The following is a 17396-nucleotide window of genomic DNA, read 5'->3' as shown; positions in this document are numbered from 1 at the left end:
TGCATATATACAGTCGTCTTATTAAACTATATCTCTTTTCAGTCTAAACTTATGTATAAAAAAAACAGTGCCGTTCACTATAGTTTAATATGTAAAAGTAAGCATATATGAATAGCGATTTTGAGTATATCTGAATTTATATATGTTCGGTTACAGTAAACAGGGAGTTTATTACTTCAAATGTGTTTTATTACAGCTTGTTGTTGTTTGAAGTTAACCACAAAGCTATACAATGGGCTATCTGTGCTAGGCCCACCACGGGTATCGAAATCCGGTTTCTAGCGGTGTAAGTCACTAGATATACCACTTCGCCACTGGCAGTCTATTGCAAATGTATGCATTAACCATTTTCTCTTAACTCTAGCATATTGCTCGGGATTTCATAGTTTTCTACACTGATTCTCGCAGAAACATGCATAGGTCATTTGTTCTTTAATAGTGGATGTATGTACGCAGAATCCATTAAAAGAATAATAAAACCAGTTCCAGATATTTGGAAATTTTATACTGAAAGACAAAACTGGGGGAGAGTTTGTTTTTTTTAGTTCGCCATGTTCCTACCTGTTCCACGTCTCTTAGATTACTAATCTTCACGCCAAGAAAAATAGTCCACGTTAGGTCTTAATTTCGTCGATCCTCTTAACAACGAAAAGTGTATATTTGTGTTTCATATTTTCCGGTTAATAAGCCGAATCGCCGAATAAGCCGAGGCCAATTTTCAGCTCTGAAAATGAAGGTTTTTGCTTATTACCGCCCAATAAGCCGAAGCCATTTTTAAGAAGTGACAAGTTTCTTCAAAATGATTTCTTAGTCTCGTTTCAGCGTCAGCATGCATGTTGTGTGTGGTCATTGGCGTTCTGTAGTAAAGCAGAACGTGTCGTATTGAGACAGAGATGGAATCAATATGTCATTCGTTATTGGCTCCACTCACTGTAATTAGGTAACCAATGAAATTCCAGAAACAACGTTTCACTGTAGTCTTAACGTGCTTTGCTGATGGCACAAAATTACCGACTATGGTAATTTTCAAAAGAAAAACATTTCCTAAGAAGAAGAAATTTCCGAAAGGAGTGATCGGCCAATAAGCCGACCCCCAAAAATCAGGTCCAAAATTTAGGGCCAGAAATTCGGCTTATTAGGCGGAAAATACGGTAAGAAACTATTTCAGCAAGTTAAGGAATAGAAATCAATCATTTTTTGCTGTGGTTGTAATACGCCTGGACCTATTAGAAAACGTTTCTGGTCAAAATAAATTCACCTACATTTACCAACGAAAAATTAATTAATAAGCGTTATATTTTTCTTGCAGCTAAGAAGAAGTTACTTCAAATCAGCTCATTTACAGAAACATTTTTACTGTATGAGGTTCATGAAGCTTTGGAAACGTCGAAAGGTAAAACATGTTTCTGAAGATGCTATTAATGTCTTAGAAGGACAAAAAGTGTTTCTGTTTGTCTGTTTGTTTTCTTATATTTATTAGTCAAGCTTGGTTTTCTAACTAATTATGGAAAAAGTACAGAAACCCATCATGTTAATAAAATATAAAGAAATAACGAAAGAGAGAACAAGGTTGCCCTTTAGACATGCGTTATAAAACCTTTAAACAAAAGTTGAGCTCATCAATAAATCCTACAATTGTTGTTTTTTCCCTAATTCGTTAATGGTGATCTAAACTGATTTGGAAAGAAAATAAATAAGGAGTGTTTTTTTTTTTACTCTAGTCTCGTATTAAATATTTTGCCTTCCTTGGCCTTTTTAAAATTTGACATAATGAATTTAGCCGCTATTGCGCATGTGCTAGTCTTTATTTCTGATTATTTTAGTGCAGTAATATCGATCATAGTTTGAATCACGTGATTTTTAAAATTGTCGTCATGTTTTCAGTTTATCGCTGAGTTTAACGTTCTGTACGCCCGTTCAACTAGAAACAGGAAGCGCATGTTCTCCAGTCATTTTGATGACGTCAGCCGGTCGGTAAGAGATGTGCAGCAAATAAAAATGAGTGAGTTTGTACCTTAACCGACAGGAAGACAAGCCGGCAATACCAACCTAACTATAAATCGAAATCATCATTCCCAAAACCCTGAATGGTGTCCTGGTAAAGCTTCTGATGTTGCTAACGCTTCCTAGTATATTGGTGTATAAGATTAGTGAGGTCAAGAACAAAAAGCAAGAACAGAACAAGAGAAAAGTTGCTGAACGACAGCTGACCCACCTGAACCACAAAATAGTAAGCAGTTTTTTTAACAAAATATACATAATTGTTTTATATATTTTTGAGTGGAAATCATTCCCTATGTACACACAGAGAACAATATGGATTTTCTTCAAGAGACATGTTTCATTCATACAAGAATTAGCCATATTTTGGTAAAATATACAAAAATATATGCAACGTATAGATTTACATCTTATGTGAATAAATACATCACACAATTTTTTTCTATACTCCTCCGTTCCAGGTCTTTAGCAAAGATAACCCATTCTGTACTTTACAACATCGTATATACTACGTGATGACGAGAAACCCACTTGAAGTAAAAATGTATTCTCAAGACTGCTGATATGGGTATTAAAACTTTTATTACAATAAAGTACAGAATAACGTTTCGACCTCCACACTCTCTTTGTTAACCTGCAGATAACCGAAGAAGGTCGAAACGTTGTTCCGTACTTTATTTTAAGTAACGTTTTAATACCCATACCAGTCGTCTTGAGAATACATCGTATATATTTGTAGATAAGATATCGTTTTCAGCGAAGGTTGCCAACTTAGGAGTCATTGAGTTCTAATCACTGTAAATTTTGGCTAATGACTCCAAACATTTATAGCTGCCCAGGTATATTAAATTAACTACTTTAATTACTGGTCTATTGTTTAGTTTTACCCTATACCGATAGCTTGCTCTGACCTAATGATAATAGATACTGTTATTTGTCTGTAAATCTTAAATCCGAAATAAATACGACCGATTGAATGTGAAATATTATTTTTGTTTAGAAAGAACATTTGAAAGATTAAATTATTGCAAAACCATATTAAATTTCAAAAATATCCATAATGGCTACACTGGTTCCCTTCAGCTTTAACTTCACAGAAAAATCACACTTAAATACCCTCAATAAACGTAACAGCAAAAGCTGTGTAACTTTGTTTTTAACAAGAAACAAAATTAACATTTTGTTGTGAAAAATAGTGATAAATGGAGTCATATGTTAAAATAACCGTAATGTTACATTTCACTATGAATACTCGTTGAAAATAGTTACAGTGTAGCGTTTGTCTAAGCAAGTTAACTTTATCAGTAAGTAATATGAGGGTAACTAGGTTTCGCGAGTGTTGTCAGTTTTCTTTCAACGGTATAATTACTATGTTTCAGTGATGACGAGAAACCCACTTGTTGAGAAAATTTATATGCAAAAACGGCTCGTTTGCCGTCAGGTGAACCTGACGATGACCGAAGAAGGTCGAAACGTTGTTCGCTTTTCTATGTAAAAGTGTTTTCTCAGCCCAAACGAGCCGTTTTTGCATATAAATTACTATGTTTATAATCACAGTTTAAAGTTGCTAAAACATGACGATGTGTGTTTTTGTGGTTTGCTTAATCTCAGGTAAGAAATGAAAAATAATTTTAAGATAATACAGTATCAATTGGTACTTAAAATTATACATTTTTTATCATATTTCTTATACGTTTGGCTGTAAATTATGAAACTGAAAAGTCTGTTGTCATGTATCACAGGAGAACGTGTGTCTTTAACATAAGTGTTTTAGCTTTTTCTTCTTAATTATGAACATATAACACCACCTCACATGTTTAATTTAAATTAATTTGTTTAAAGTGTTGCTTTCTCAAGAAACTTGTTTCTCACAAATATATATATGTGTGCATGTCAAACGGCAACCAAACAACTTGGCTGAATTGTGAGAAGTAATGAAGGAATTTGGAACAACACTCCACAATTACACATTGATAAAGTTATGGTTGCTGTTTGACTTTCTTGACATTAAAAATATCCTTACTGGGACAATATGCAAGTGAAGTGTTCTATCAGCCTCTTTCTATCTCTAATTATCGTTTCATCATACTTCCTGCACATTTAAGATATAAATTCTTGTTTCTAAAAGGAGAACCTGATGGATAAGAGTCTGTTGTACCTACCAACAGCTAGGTCGCCATCAATCTTGTGAAAATCTTTCATACTGTTCTAGACGTCACACTCACGCTTGTATTTACATTTGGGTTACTTGAAATATCTCTGCTGAAATGTCGTGTATCACGTAAAGAATATAACCTGAGCTGTTTAACATCAGGTTTAAGACTTTAAACTTTCTGCTTCCACTGCCTTCCACAGTTAATGTTTCACGTATCATTTTCCAAATGTCGCGTCAGTCTGTCTCAAGGAGTAGCTTTCACTAGCCAAACTTTTTTATTTCCTCACTTTTGTCATATGACATTTATGTACATGAGTCATTAGTGAATTTACCACACTACTGTTGTAAATAGTATGACTACTTTTACTTGTTAGGTTTTGCTGATTGTTTAGATTGGCATTGTTTGATTGGTTGGGTTATAGCCAATTACAATATATTTTGACTGTACGATGGTGCAGTTCATTTTCATATAATAAAGCGAAGAAACATCATAATACATGTATTTTATACCAATGCTATTCACTCCTACCATAAGTATTTTTAATATTGCGCATCAACCGGCCTTATGAGTTCTACTTTTTGGCAAAAGGTCTCGTCGACAATGGATATAGCAGATATAGGATGGTTGACAAATTGTCACACATTTTTCATTACTTTTAATCGTAATGTCTTAGAACAGATTATTTTCTCCTAGCAGTAAATCTATTTCGAGAGTTTTAAAGTTTTACGTAAAAGATAGTTCAAAGTTGCTTGTATAATCCTTTATGTACAGAATGCATAGTCTAATAACATTTGGAAAAATCATATTAATGACTAAATAATTAACAGTAGCCATTAAAATTTAAGAAACCAAAATACGCTTATTCCTTGAGAAAGAAAGTAATTAAACAAAGAATCAATAAAATGGACTATTAAAGGTTTGGCAAAATATTAAACATCATATTATTGGAAACAGTAATGAAGACATTCCAACAGTTAAGTAGAAATATCTATCTATAAAAGTTACCTATCTGAATAGTTTTCTTTGCTAAATTGACTTGTATTTAGTACATTATGGTGAACAGAAGACTTGAAACGGAAATAAGCTAAACTTAGGATATGCGAAGCTGTAAATGAACTGACCTGTGTGGAAAGTCGGGTAGGATAGGCAAATCATAAACCATAGTCCAAATTTCCATAACGTTACGTGCATAAAAAAAAATCTACGATGATCAAGAATTTACATAGACGGTCGGCCATTTTGATTTGTGGGACGCAACAAGAAAATACAAGATTTTTTGGTCCTTCCTGAACCTTAGTAGAAAACCATCTTTATTGGTTTTACTTCTCCCTACTAGTTTGTATTACACGTATAATCATATTGTGTAGACTCTTCATTGTATCATAAGATACAAGGAAATTGTGATTTAATTACAAAAAAACCCTATTAAGTCATAGAAAACAGCGTGATTTGTCACAGTGATGGGTAAACTATTAATGACGTTAGAAAAACACGTAGGTTCAAGAAGTCTTGATAGAAATAAAATAGAAACCCTATAACCCGAGCTCTTTCAAAAGGTAGGTCTTTCTTCGTCAGGGGCAAACTCTTAAACTATATATATTAAAATATGTAAACGTAAATGAGTAAAGGTTTTAATGTATGAAAATGTTTTATCACCAAGTGGAAAACATATGTATAGAGAGAATCATCAAGTTTAAACTACCCTTATATACAGGACGAAATTAGCATAAGCTGGTTATAATGTCTTTTGAGTAGTATCAAATATACGATCGAGTGTGCTTGTTTCCCATTGTTCAGGTAACGACAGTTTAAATGTAATAAAACATACCTTATTTAACAAGAAGCAGTTAACTTCCAATAATTATGAGCCTACTAGTTCAAGTCGGTAACACTGGTATCGTCTTTTTTTTTAAAAAAAAAAACCTTCAGTGGCATGTATTCGGGCTTACAACGTTAAAAATCAGGTTTTGATAGCCTGTTTTAGGATGTTTTAAATTCAGCATCCTGCTTCCTATGTTTTTCACCAAGTTGTCAACATTGAGAGCTAATAGTTAGCAAAACGCCCTTCAAACAATCTTCCAGCGAAAACTGTTGGTGACAGGTCTCTGTCACCAAATATAGCCACACTCAAACAAAGATATTAGTCACAGCTGTTTTGTCTCTGTCGTAAATCCAGAGCACTTGTTTACAGAGATATTATTTCTTCTTAAGTCTGAATACCGGTATTATCAATTAAAAAACTTGTATAAAGATAGATACTAGAACATTTTATTCGTTTTCTCGTTTGGGTAAGAGATACACGTCACAGAAATATTGCGAGAATCTATGTAGAATATGTAATTTAGACATCAAGACATCCCAGTTAATATTGCATAAAATTATCGAGAAAACGTTAGTTTATGTGATACTTTGCTGTACATACCTATTGTTATTCATTTACACTTAACCTCAAACACTCTTTTTTATCAACATAGTGTGATGTTGCTTCCTATCTGTATAATTAATTATCAAGCTTTTTATATATTTAAAAACGACTGGTAAGGGTAGAGAAAGCACTAGTAGAGGAGCCGTTTTTAAATATATAGTTCTCTATAAGTGGATTTTCTCGTCAGCACTGATTATCAAGCTTTTTACTCTGTCTGTTAATTCATGTGTTAATCTGCCTCTTTGAATATTATCCTTTTCTCTATCTATTTATTATTTATCAACCCAAATATTTGTTTGGTTTAGATGTGTATTCCTTAACTCACCATCCATAACCTAATATACATTAGATATCTAAACCAAACAGTTTAAATTCTACCACTATATGAGGCCTACTGATGAACCACGAAGTCGTCGAAACAGCGAAGGTGATGAAGCAGTTCATAAATTACTCCTATGTAATATGTCTCTATGCAGCTGAATACGCTCTCTTTGTTTTTTTGTCCATCTATCTAAGTACGTTCATCTTTGTCTATTTGTGTCTTATGTTACGCATCAACTCTATATTTACATAATTTGCAGTTTTTCCTAAATAAAACCTCTTCCTGGTGAGCTTTCAATTGACTTCCATTAATCACTCTTTCCAGCATCTCTTATTTTTATTATTATTTCTATAGTTTAGGAAATAGTTTGTGCTGGTAATCACAAAAATAGTATCACACGTTCACTAAGAAGTTGTACCCCTAAAGACATAAGATGAGTCGCGCAGTTCGTGGTCGTAAAACCCTCAGTTAATCTCATGTCACTCGTCATAGATACTTCTACTTCAACGTCATTCAGTAAAACGAGTAGAGGATAAAAATAGAAAAAATATAAAGAACATAAAACTAAAGAACTCTGTCGTTTATGTTTGCTTTTTGTATTTTTGGATTTCGTCTTACGTCTAAAACAGAGATGGGAGCGTCGCTTAATTGCTGGCTTCAAGCACAAATTAATTCTGTGAACGTCCACCAAGGTTATTGAATAATAATGGCGGTACCGTGTTACTGAGCTAATGATTCAAAACTAACCCTGATCTCACACAGAACAAGTCTTTCTGTTAACTTTCAAAAATCTTGCTACATGTATTAATCTTTGTGTTACTAGTTCCTAAAATACGTATAACCGTGTAAGATTAATCCCTATTTACTTATAGTATGTTGTTTTATCATACGTGAGATGATTACGATATTCTGAGTGATATTACCCAGCCCTTTTAACTGTTTGAGAGGATGTGAAATACAGGTTATGGAAACTTTTTATTTTTTCAGGATAAACTGCTAAATAAACTTGAAGAACAGGAACCCGAACTTGCGATATCACGGGAAGAAGTGAGTTTTAGAAACATTTGTCAGTACTGTTGTTTATGTTTATTTTTGCTTTATTAAAGAAGGTTGAGTACGTTGTATCAAAACAATTTTGAAAATGCAAATCATCATATAACATGATAACCGTAGCCTATATAAACAGGGACGTAATTGAGCGAGGAGGGGGGTTATATAGAAAAAAAACGGTCCAATACTATTTTGATTTCTGAATAACGCTTCACTTTTAAGTAAATCTCTTAATTTTCTGTGTGGGAAAAAAGGTTCGCATTTCGTTGGAAAATATACTCGCATATACATATACACTCCATGCTCACCCCAGTAGCTTAATGGTAAACTTGAGAGGTTATATTGCTAAAACCCGTATTTCAATAGTCGTAGTGAGCACAGCACTGATAGTTTCTTATGTAGCTTTGTGCTTAATGCCAAACAAATATACATACCATAATATTTGCGATGCCTGTGCATTTTAACATTTCTTGGCTTTCGTAGGATGCGTAACACCAACGAAATTAATTATTTACTGGAAAGGTATGTAATAACCGATCACATAATACTGATACACTTAAGTCATAAATCCTTTTACAGTTCGGGAATTTCCAAGACTGGAATATACCTTGGACCTCTCAAACTCAACGAACAATACATGTACGCAATTTTTGGTTCCTGAATGTGATTACGGTAACTTATACAAAATCTATTAAAATACGTAAATCTTCTCACTTTCGAACTCGCTTTGAGTAGACCAGATTTACTAATTAAACTTTATTAACGATTGCACAGATGCTATGTATGGCTTAACGTTAGTTAAGCTTAATTACCAACTCTAGTTAAGCTCTCTTGCGAGTAACGAGTCAATTAGTTAAATTATTAGCCTCTTGATTATAAGAGGCTTACTTTCAAATGATTCAGTCGAACAAGGTTTCTTCTTACACAAATAAAATATGCTGTCTCATAACATAAAGCTACTAGAACGCATGAATCTTAGAATGAAGCTATATACTTATTTTTCAATCATGAATTCCCATTGTTTTGCGTTCAAGAAAATCCCTCAGTTAAAGTCATAGTTATAAATAACAAATAATCCAATCATAAAATTAAACATCAGGGCGTCATTTTCTTCTCTACAGGAATACTCGTCCTTCTCCTCTATGTTAAATATAACCCATTCGTCATATTTTGCCTATATTAATTGTTTTGTTGTATTTATTCATTAGGTGGCGCTAAACTATTCAAATTATGCCAGTAAAGGAAGGAACAGTCAGAAGAAAAATATCTCTTCAATAGTGACAAAATAAAATTGGAATGAAAGACACTGATTAACGTCGGTGCTATTTTTCAGAACAACCAAACCTTATAACCTTTGTTAAGCAGTGTTAATAGTGTCGCCATCTTACTTACTTCACATTGCTTTAGAGATTTATAGAGCTCTGTATCTTTAGTGACCTTGCACTGAAATCGAACGTTAGATGCTTACGTTCTTATTAGGTGAAAAATGACAAATTTGCTGTTAATATCGTGTTAGCTATTCTAAATCATCTCAACGACCTGCGTAAAAAAAAAAAAAAATCGTATATCAAGAAATTGAATAACGGTACAGTTTCGGATGCGTGTCTTTTGCCAAAGATGATGTTTAAAATATTGGCAGTGTTTAAAGCTTTTACCAAATTTTGTATTGGAAAGGATTGCTGTTTCATTGTTAGAAAAGAGCCCAATATGGCGACATTGAATAAAAGAGGACATTTTCTTGACGTCATGGTTATATGTCTGTTATAATAAAAATGCAATAGCGTCCACGAATAAAAATACAGATATTTCTGCTTATCATAATAAACCTAAAACACTAACTATATTTGGGAAAAACAGTTTGGAAACCTTGTTTAATAAAACGAAAAAGAACAAGATAAATTTATGCTTAGCCAAGTTTTGCAAGACTTACAAAGCAGAGTATTTTACGCCATGTGAAATAATAAAGATATTTAAGCAAGTACACCAGATTGAACTAACAGTACTTAATGTATAGAATGTGTAACATCCATTTCCAGCGTAGTATATTTATAAATTCAGATGATAAATATGTATTCATGTCGGAGATTTAGTATTTTCAACACAGGAATATTCTCTATACTTAATATCATTGTAAAACAATGTGTCGATATCTGGATCAACTTAAGGAAACAGGACTGTTTAGAAAGAGATCTGAAACACGCTTCTCAGCCGTGGTAAGTAAAGTACGGGATCTTGTAAAGGTGAAAATCCATAAACACAAAGGTTCGTAGCAAAATCCGTCCACGTATCCCAAGGAGCAGTATACAACGTAACAAAAGAGATCTCCACCTGGAAATGAAATGATATAGCTTTTAGCCCTACTTGCATTTCAGAAGCTTAAGTGTGCTCCCGCCAAAGAGGAGCCCAAATTAATCAGAATCGTAACTCCAGTTATAGGAAGCCCAATTACTTTGAATGTGAGACATATCTTTTGTAGTTATGCTAATGCTCTAGTTCAACGGTCGCATACCTCAAGGAACTGGAGAAAAAAACAAATATTTATGCTACTCAGTACAATGGCATACCAATTAAGTTACTTGAAGAAGCGGATTTTATACCATCGGGCAGTTAAAACGGAAATAGGGAAACCAACGTCCTTGTATAATAGATGATATTTATATAATTCACAGGGAAGAGTAGTGTGCTTCGGATGTGTCAGCTTAACGACGGAGTCTGTTTGCAATGGAAACTACACTCCAGAGTTATTGTCAAAATGCGCTCTCATCAAATAGAGTATGACTGGATGTGGCGACATGAACTGTAACGACTTGGTGAAGCTCTGGAACATATATCGTACTCAACCTTTATAGATATATTTAATCCATGTATTTGAATATATCTTAAAGTATGATTTCGACTTATTTTAGGCATAAAATTTACATTTGATAATATGTATGCATAAGATCTTGGAATAAAACGAAAGTTATGTACTAAAGTAACGGTTGATTATAACCTACCTGAAAAAAGTTTTATATTACGTGTGATATTTACTCAGTTTTCCTCATTTTACGTTTAACAGTGTTGTGTATGAGCGTAAAACATTAATCCGTGAATGTTTCCATAGTTTATAATATTCACTTTAGTGTTAAATAGGAAATTACGTTTTCCATATTCTCAGAGTAAGTGGTTAATTTTTTTTTTGTTTAACATGTTACTCAAAAAAGATTTTTAACTGTGATCACTTTGTTTGGGTCTTATTTTCTATATTTAATTAACCATGTCATAGTTATATAACCAAATTGTACTCTTAAATACCTGCAGTTAATCTGTATCCTTATTAGAGATTAAAATGAAAGAATATAGCGATTTTCTGAGGGTTGCATAATTTTCTTAATATTCTTGCTGTCGAGACTTTGCTTAAACGTAGGATGTATCTAAGGGTAATGGCCGATTATGATTTCATTACCCTATCTCAAGCTCCCCGTTAGTACAGCGGTATGTCTATGGATTTACAACGCTAAAATGAGGGTTTCGATTTCCCTCGGTGGGCTCAGGAGATAGCCCGATGTGACTCTGCTATAAGAAAATACACACCCTATCTCAAGGTAGCCTGCAAATATCAGAATAAAAAGATGGAGCTTTATGATATACAGGTTTTTCGTGTTTTTTTTCTATGTTTTTATGAAGATATAATAAGTATTGAAGTATACAACGTATGATTCCCAACAATCATGTAAACAAACCTATGATAAACTATTGATTCAAAAATAACTAAATATAACCCTAATATTATATGACTTGTCTAACTCATAACACTTTACATTGAATTTAGACTGAAGTAGTTGTGTGTATCTAACAATAATCCCTTCTTCAAGAGAAATGTTCACAGTATTTTTTATGCTATATACAAAGACTGTTTTCAGTTTGTGCACAAAGTCTACTCATATAGATTGCTCCAACATTTCCAGTCCCCTTGATGGCTTCAATGTAGAATTAATACTTATGAAGATACAACACCTACTTCCTGATTCCTGAAATGTTGATTTTGAAGCTCTGGATGTATGCAAAGGGCTGACTGTTGTGGTGTATTATTATTTATTTCGGACAAGTCTCCAATTTTTAGCGTTATGTACGGTACGTATTAGTATTTCAAATAGCTAGAAATCTGAAGTTGAGTTTAGTAGTTACTTAAATGTTCATACATATTAAACTTATGTTATTTTTCTAACAAGACTGATACACACAATATCCTTTTTTAACATAAATATGTTTTAATATACAAACATAAAAACAATACAGTTTATAATAACGGTTATTACTAAGAGTTATCACAAATGGTGGTTTATATACAACAGTTTTACAAACTCACAAACTATACTGAATTTTATATTCGGTCTAGAACTGAATATTTTATCGATGGCCCAGGTTTATGACGAACAAATTATATCTTCATAATAACATAGAAAAAAAAACACGAAAAACCTGTATATCATATATACAGGTATATATGTTTTTATATATATAAACGAATATATATTACGTTTATATAAGTAATACTTATTTATTACTATAATAAATGTATTATTAATGATCCACTTCTTACTGACAACATCGAGTTGTCTCTAATTTTTGTAACAGCAGTCACAAAAAAATTCTTAAGATTTTTTGGTTAAATATAGTAGGTTAAAAAAAACACTAACGGGCGAAAATTGGATCAAAGTCATTGAGCTAAGTAGCATGATCACAGACAGTGTATCTAAAAGACATATGCCTTTTAAAAGACATAAATTCCTCATCACAAGTGAACAACTGATAGACAAGATGAAAATAAGGAATTTCATAGGCAAGTGGAACTGCAAGTATTCTCATCTGACGTTGTCTATAGACTCAATCGAGAATTCCAGTAAATAACTCACTGTGAAAGAGTTTTGCTAAATCTTTTTAATCAAAGCTTTCATTAACTAATGAGGATTTTAAGGAATGAAATTTTTTTATTCATGTGCAAAACAGTTTCTTTTTTTTTTTTTTGTTTCTCGGAGGTCTTTGCCCCAGAACCTTACCATGTATTTTATAGAAGTTTACCAATTCTTTATTCAGCAGTATGTAAGTATGCAGTCAGAAACATCTTATCCGTTTAAAAAGTACTGGTGAGAGCATTAGTTTGTTGACAAGTTCTGGCTTAATTTAAGAAGTATTATCTGTGTATAGATATAAACACTTGTGAAATAGTCCATAATAGTTTGCCACTACTGAAACTGTCATAACCACGGTTAGGAGCTTATATACGACAAGAGTTTCATTAAAACGATGTTGTAATTCCTAATCATAAAGTCTGATGCCTTCCTAAGGCTACTATTCATGTTTTTGAAGTTCACATGCCTATTGATTTTTTTAAATATTCTTATCTTATTGTTGTTTTATTTTGAAGGGATTTGTCGTACTGTTCTCTAAAACCTTAATTATGGCCGGCTGTAGACCTTCGATTTCTCAAAAATTTTCTTGTGCCTGATATTTATTTTCGTGTTTAACTGAGCAAGGCAAGGCCTAGTAGTTTAACGTGTCCGAACTGTGAAACCGAATAATCATGGTAACATCATATTTTCGTTGAAACGTGCTCAACGATGAAGCATGACACAAAGAAAACTGGTTTGACTGGTAACAATGTCGCAATATCAATCGTGCGTCGAACTGCACATAAAAGATTTAATACTAGTGTTAAGCGGCTAGATAGCGAGTGCTGGAATGTGATTGTATTTATTATATGACGTCCAATGAAGAAATATGTGGAGCTAAATTTGAAAACTATGTAGCTGGTGTTGTTGATTGTTTTGTCGTACAAAACTACACGACTATATATCTGCACAATGGAACTTAACACGGATCCACCGTATGAATCATTCTCAAATGCAACTTGTTTTTTATTGTAAATAATTTTTTATTCACTTTAGCAAAGTCTAAGTTACGCATGTCCACTCTGCCATCAGTGTTCTATAGTAAGCTTACTCATAGTCAATTTATTTATTTTTTCTGGAGAAATGAAAAACTGAGAAACAGTGAAAATGTTTTCTGAAAATATACTTTAACAAACCAAGTTATCCGTTCTTGAGTTGTCTTACATTGTAAAGCACAAACTTAGTATTCAGAAAAATGGTTCGAATCTTATCTTGTTTCAGTGTTCATTTCTTAAAAAGGATTCTATCTTCAACGTTAGTATGCTATTGTAAAAATGTATTATTGTCTATTCAATATATTTATAAACGTTAACCACACTATGTATCACAATAGTCTAAGTATAAAATTCGAACATGACTCATTCTAATTTTATATTGCAGTGTGCAATCTGTATCACGGCCAAGGCAGTCATGCAAACGTTCCCCTGTGGTCATCGAGTGGTCTGTAGAAAGTGTTTTGTCAAAACCATTCAGATTACTATTTCTCAACGGGTTCTGCCTCTTCGTTGTGTCATCTGTCGTACCAAGATTATTCAACTTAGACAAGCCAGTCACGATCAAAACGCCTCTACACAGTTCGATTCTTCACGATCAAACCGAGACATGAAGATTGAAACTCACAATTTGGATAAATTTAGTTCCATTAATACTGTGCTGAAAGAACCAGGAGATATGCCTGTATACTTGACAATTCCCAATCAGCTCCAAAAGCTTCTACTCATAAGTACAAAAAGAATAAAATTTACGCAATAATAAACCCCGAAATCCTACCGTCTTCCCACCAAATCTCTCCACTAGTACTCACATCTTCACCTACACCAATCATCCGTTCACTTCAACAACCTATATTAAAACAAGATAAATTATGGCGTGCAGATTGTGATCGATTTCTTAACCAAAACCACTTCTTATCCATTAACGGTTCGTCATCAAAGTATAATACATTACTACCTTTTAGTTACTGAACGTCCTCCTGCAACAAAACGACCTCAGATGTCACTGTGTCAGTCTTCAAAACTCTTCCCCATCCCAGAGAACGACGAACATGAACAACTGAACAAGGAAGGAAGCGATAAAAAAACAAAGTCAATAAGGTCACTGCTCAGAAGAAACATATCCAAGCCTTTCTGAAAGTTAATAAACATCAGATAAATGAACAGATGAAACTTCAGTTTAGTGAAGAAATACTCTACGAGAAAAGACAGCTGCAGCCAGGAGATTCAAATGTTACTCGAAGCATGATCCTGCAGTTTGAGGTAGAAGTCAATCTGAAACATAAACAAAAATCAAAAGCAATTTTAGCTAGAAATTATCAGCGAACAAAGTTATTTTCAAAGTGTTTAGAAGAAAACTTATTAATGCCACAACAATTGTACCGTTCATAGATAAGTCGTTTTAGTTTGGTTTATTTCTTTTTAATCAACTACACAGGAATTTGTAACATCTCTGCAGACGTTTGTCAACAAGATTAGTAGTGATCCTCATCAAATATAAGGAACTGGAATGCCTTCATTATTATGTTTTTTCTTCTAGATAATATGTCGAGTTTTTATTCCTATTTCCTGTTGAAAGTTTCGTATTTTAAGAGCCTTATTTCGAAGCAACTGAGAAGAATAACTTAACATTTTCTTCAGTTAATGTTTAGATACTGAATTTTATATTGTTTTTATTTTGGACTTATTTTTACTCACACCTTCATTTTTTATGCGTATTTAATTTTGTATTTCTGTTAATTGATTTGAGAGTTTTTAGCATTGAAGAGATTGTAATTTGTAATCTTGTACAAGCATAAAGTAATTTTTGATCCTTCCTCTAAGCTGCTCTGCAGACAAAATTATTTCACCCTTCATATTCTTACTTAATTAACGTTGCGCAATATAAACGTGATCATATTCACCTACACATTCTGAAAATGTTGTAATTCATGTGCTTTTTGTTTAAATCAATAACATTTGACGTCTTTCAAATGCAATAAGTAAAAACACTTAATATAATTTTTTGTACTATAAGCATAATTATAGGTATAATTTCAAGCCTGAAACCTTTACTGAAAATGTGAGAAAAAGTTTTAAAATATTTACGTATTGTCTATGATAGACTTAGCAACACATGAAATTTTATGAACTGTCCAATACAAACACTATTTCAATGTATGTACTTCAATAGTATTTTTTAATATTCACCAAAACATGATAAAGTATTTATAGTACTGTTAAGAAATGTATTTCCTCAAGATAACTCTGGAGGAACGTGATCGATGGCAGTGTAGAAACAAATACGGGTCACAGATCATGTGCCAATCTTCATCATGCGTAACAGAAAATTTGCCATATACTGAGATCCCAGTTTGTATTAGGAATTACATTTTCTCCATTGTATATACCTTAGGAACTATACAGGGATAATGATAGTCTACAATACTTTGTAGTTAATTTTTTTACAAAATAATTGAAGTTTTCACTATATTTTAAATTATACAACGTTATACTTTAACAAGGAATATGATGTAGAAAAAAGTACTTTATGTGTACAAGAAACACATTAACTTATGTCATTAAAAACTGCTAGTTTAGGATCAGTCCAAAAGAATACCATATTTTTTAGATCGATTGTATGTTTTGACACATTTTAATGGCTTGATAGTGAATAAGTTTGTAATTCACGAAGTTAGAAACTTTTTACTTTAAAACAGAATTTGGTGGATGAAACTTAGAAAACGTTTTTTTTTTTCTTTTTTCAAAGCGCGTAGTTATATTTTATATTTCTCTTTAGCGAACAAGCACAGAGGCGGTTTCCAAACTTTAATCATTAGACTGTTTGTAACATATTCAGCGATGTTTCAAAAATATAAATGATGTTTGTTTTTGTTGTTCTAGTATTTATATTTTTCCTAGTTGTGACTTAGTGATGTGTGTATAGTAAAAACTGAAAAGTTCAAGACTAAAAATCAGCGTTGGTTTGAGTTTCTTACACTGTGATTGTAGGTCAGAACACGAATAATAAGTGGTTAAAAAACATGTATTGTTCTATCAGTCAGAAGTCAATACGTCTTTAAATCAATTGTGTAATTAAAGTGAATTAAGTTTTTAAAACTTCCCCAGACAAAACTTCAAACTATATGATAATACTAACACGATGTTCAAATTAGAATAAATTAAATAAAACCAAGACAAACAATAGGTTCTAGGAAACGTTAGAATGATTTGGTTATTTAGAAGGTAATAAAACATTTTATCTATTTTATGCTTGAAGCCTATGAGGTAAAATTAGAAAATATTTTTCAGACTTTTTTACCTAGCATCACTTGAATCCTTCTTTATTACTGTTTCTATTTTTCAACATAAATTGACGAAAAATGAAACTTTGCATTTATTACTTGGTTAATTATACACCCCAAATTATTAACGTATTTTCTGTTTAAAAATTTTTATTTTTTATACTATTTTCGATAGCCTATTGTGATGTTACAAATATTTTAACGTTTATAATGCTAGTTTAGTTCTGGTATAAAT

At 32.5% G+C, this 17396-nt stretch overlaps 1 protein-coding gene across 3 annotated transcripts; it reads left to right on the top strand.

Annotated features, from left to right (window-relative positions):
* The first annotated feature begins 1306 nt into the window (after positions 1 to 1306).
* Positions 1307 to 15041, top strand: LOC143230316 (uncharacterized). 3 transcript variants are annotated; one of them, XM_076463630.1, is made up of 4 exons: positions 1307 to 1393; positions 1885 to 2230; positions 7892 to 7951; positions 14266 to 15041. In XM_076463630.1, exons 2-4 carry the CDS (start codon positions 2111 to 2113, stop codon positions 14635 to 14637), a joined length of 552 nt encoding a protein of 183 aa, XP_076319745.1. In that variant the 5' UTR covers positions 1307 to 1393; positions 1885 to 2110; the 3' UTR covers positions 14638 to 15041. The 3 variants fall into 3 exon arrangements, with proteins under 3 accessions (XP_076319745.1, XP_076319747.1, XP_076319746.1); XM_076463632.1 differs by lacking the exon at positions 14266 to 15041 and adding an exon at positions 9163 to 11874; XM_076463631.1 differs by lacking the exon at positions 7892 to 7951.
* Positions 15042 to 17396: the final 2355 nt, after the last annotated feature.

Source organism: Tachypleus tridentatus, chromosome 10, assembly GCF_004210375.1.
Source record: "Tachypleus tridentatus isolate NWPU-2018 chromosome 10, ASM421037v1, whole genome shotgun sequence".
Classification (NCBI taxonomy): domain Eukaryota; kingdom Metazoa; phylum Arthropoda; class Merostomata; order Xiphosura; family Limulidae; genus Tachypleus; species Tachypleus tridentatus.
This window is presented reverse-complemented; position numbering and strand designations above follow the sequence as displayed.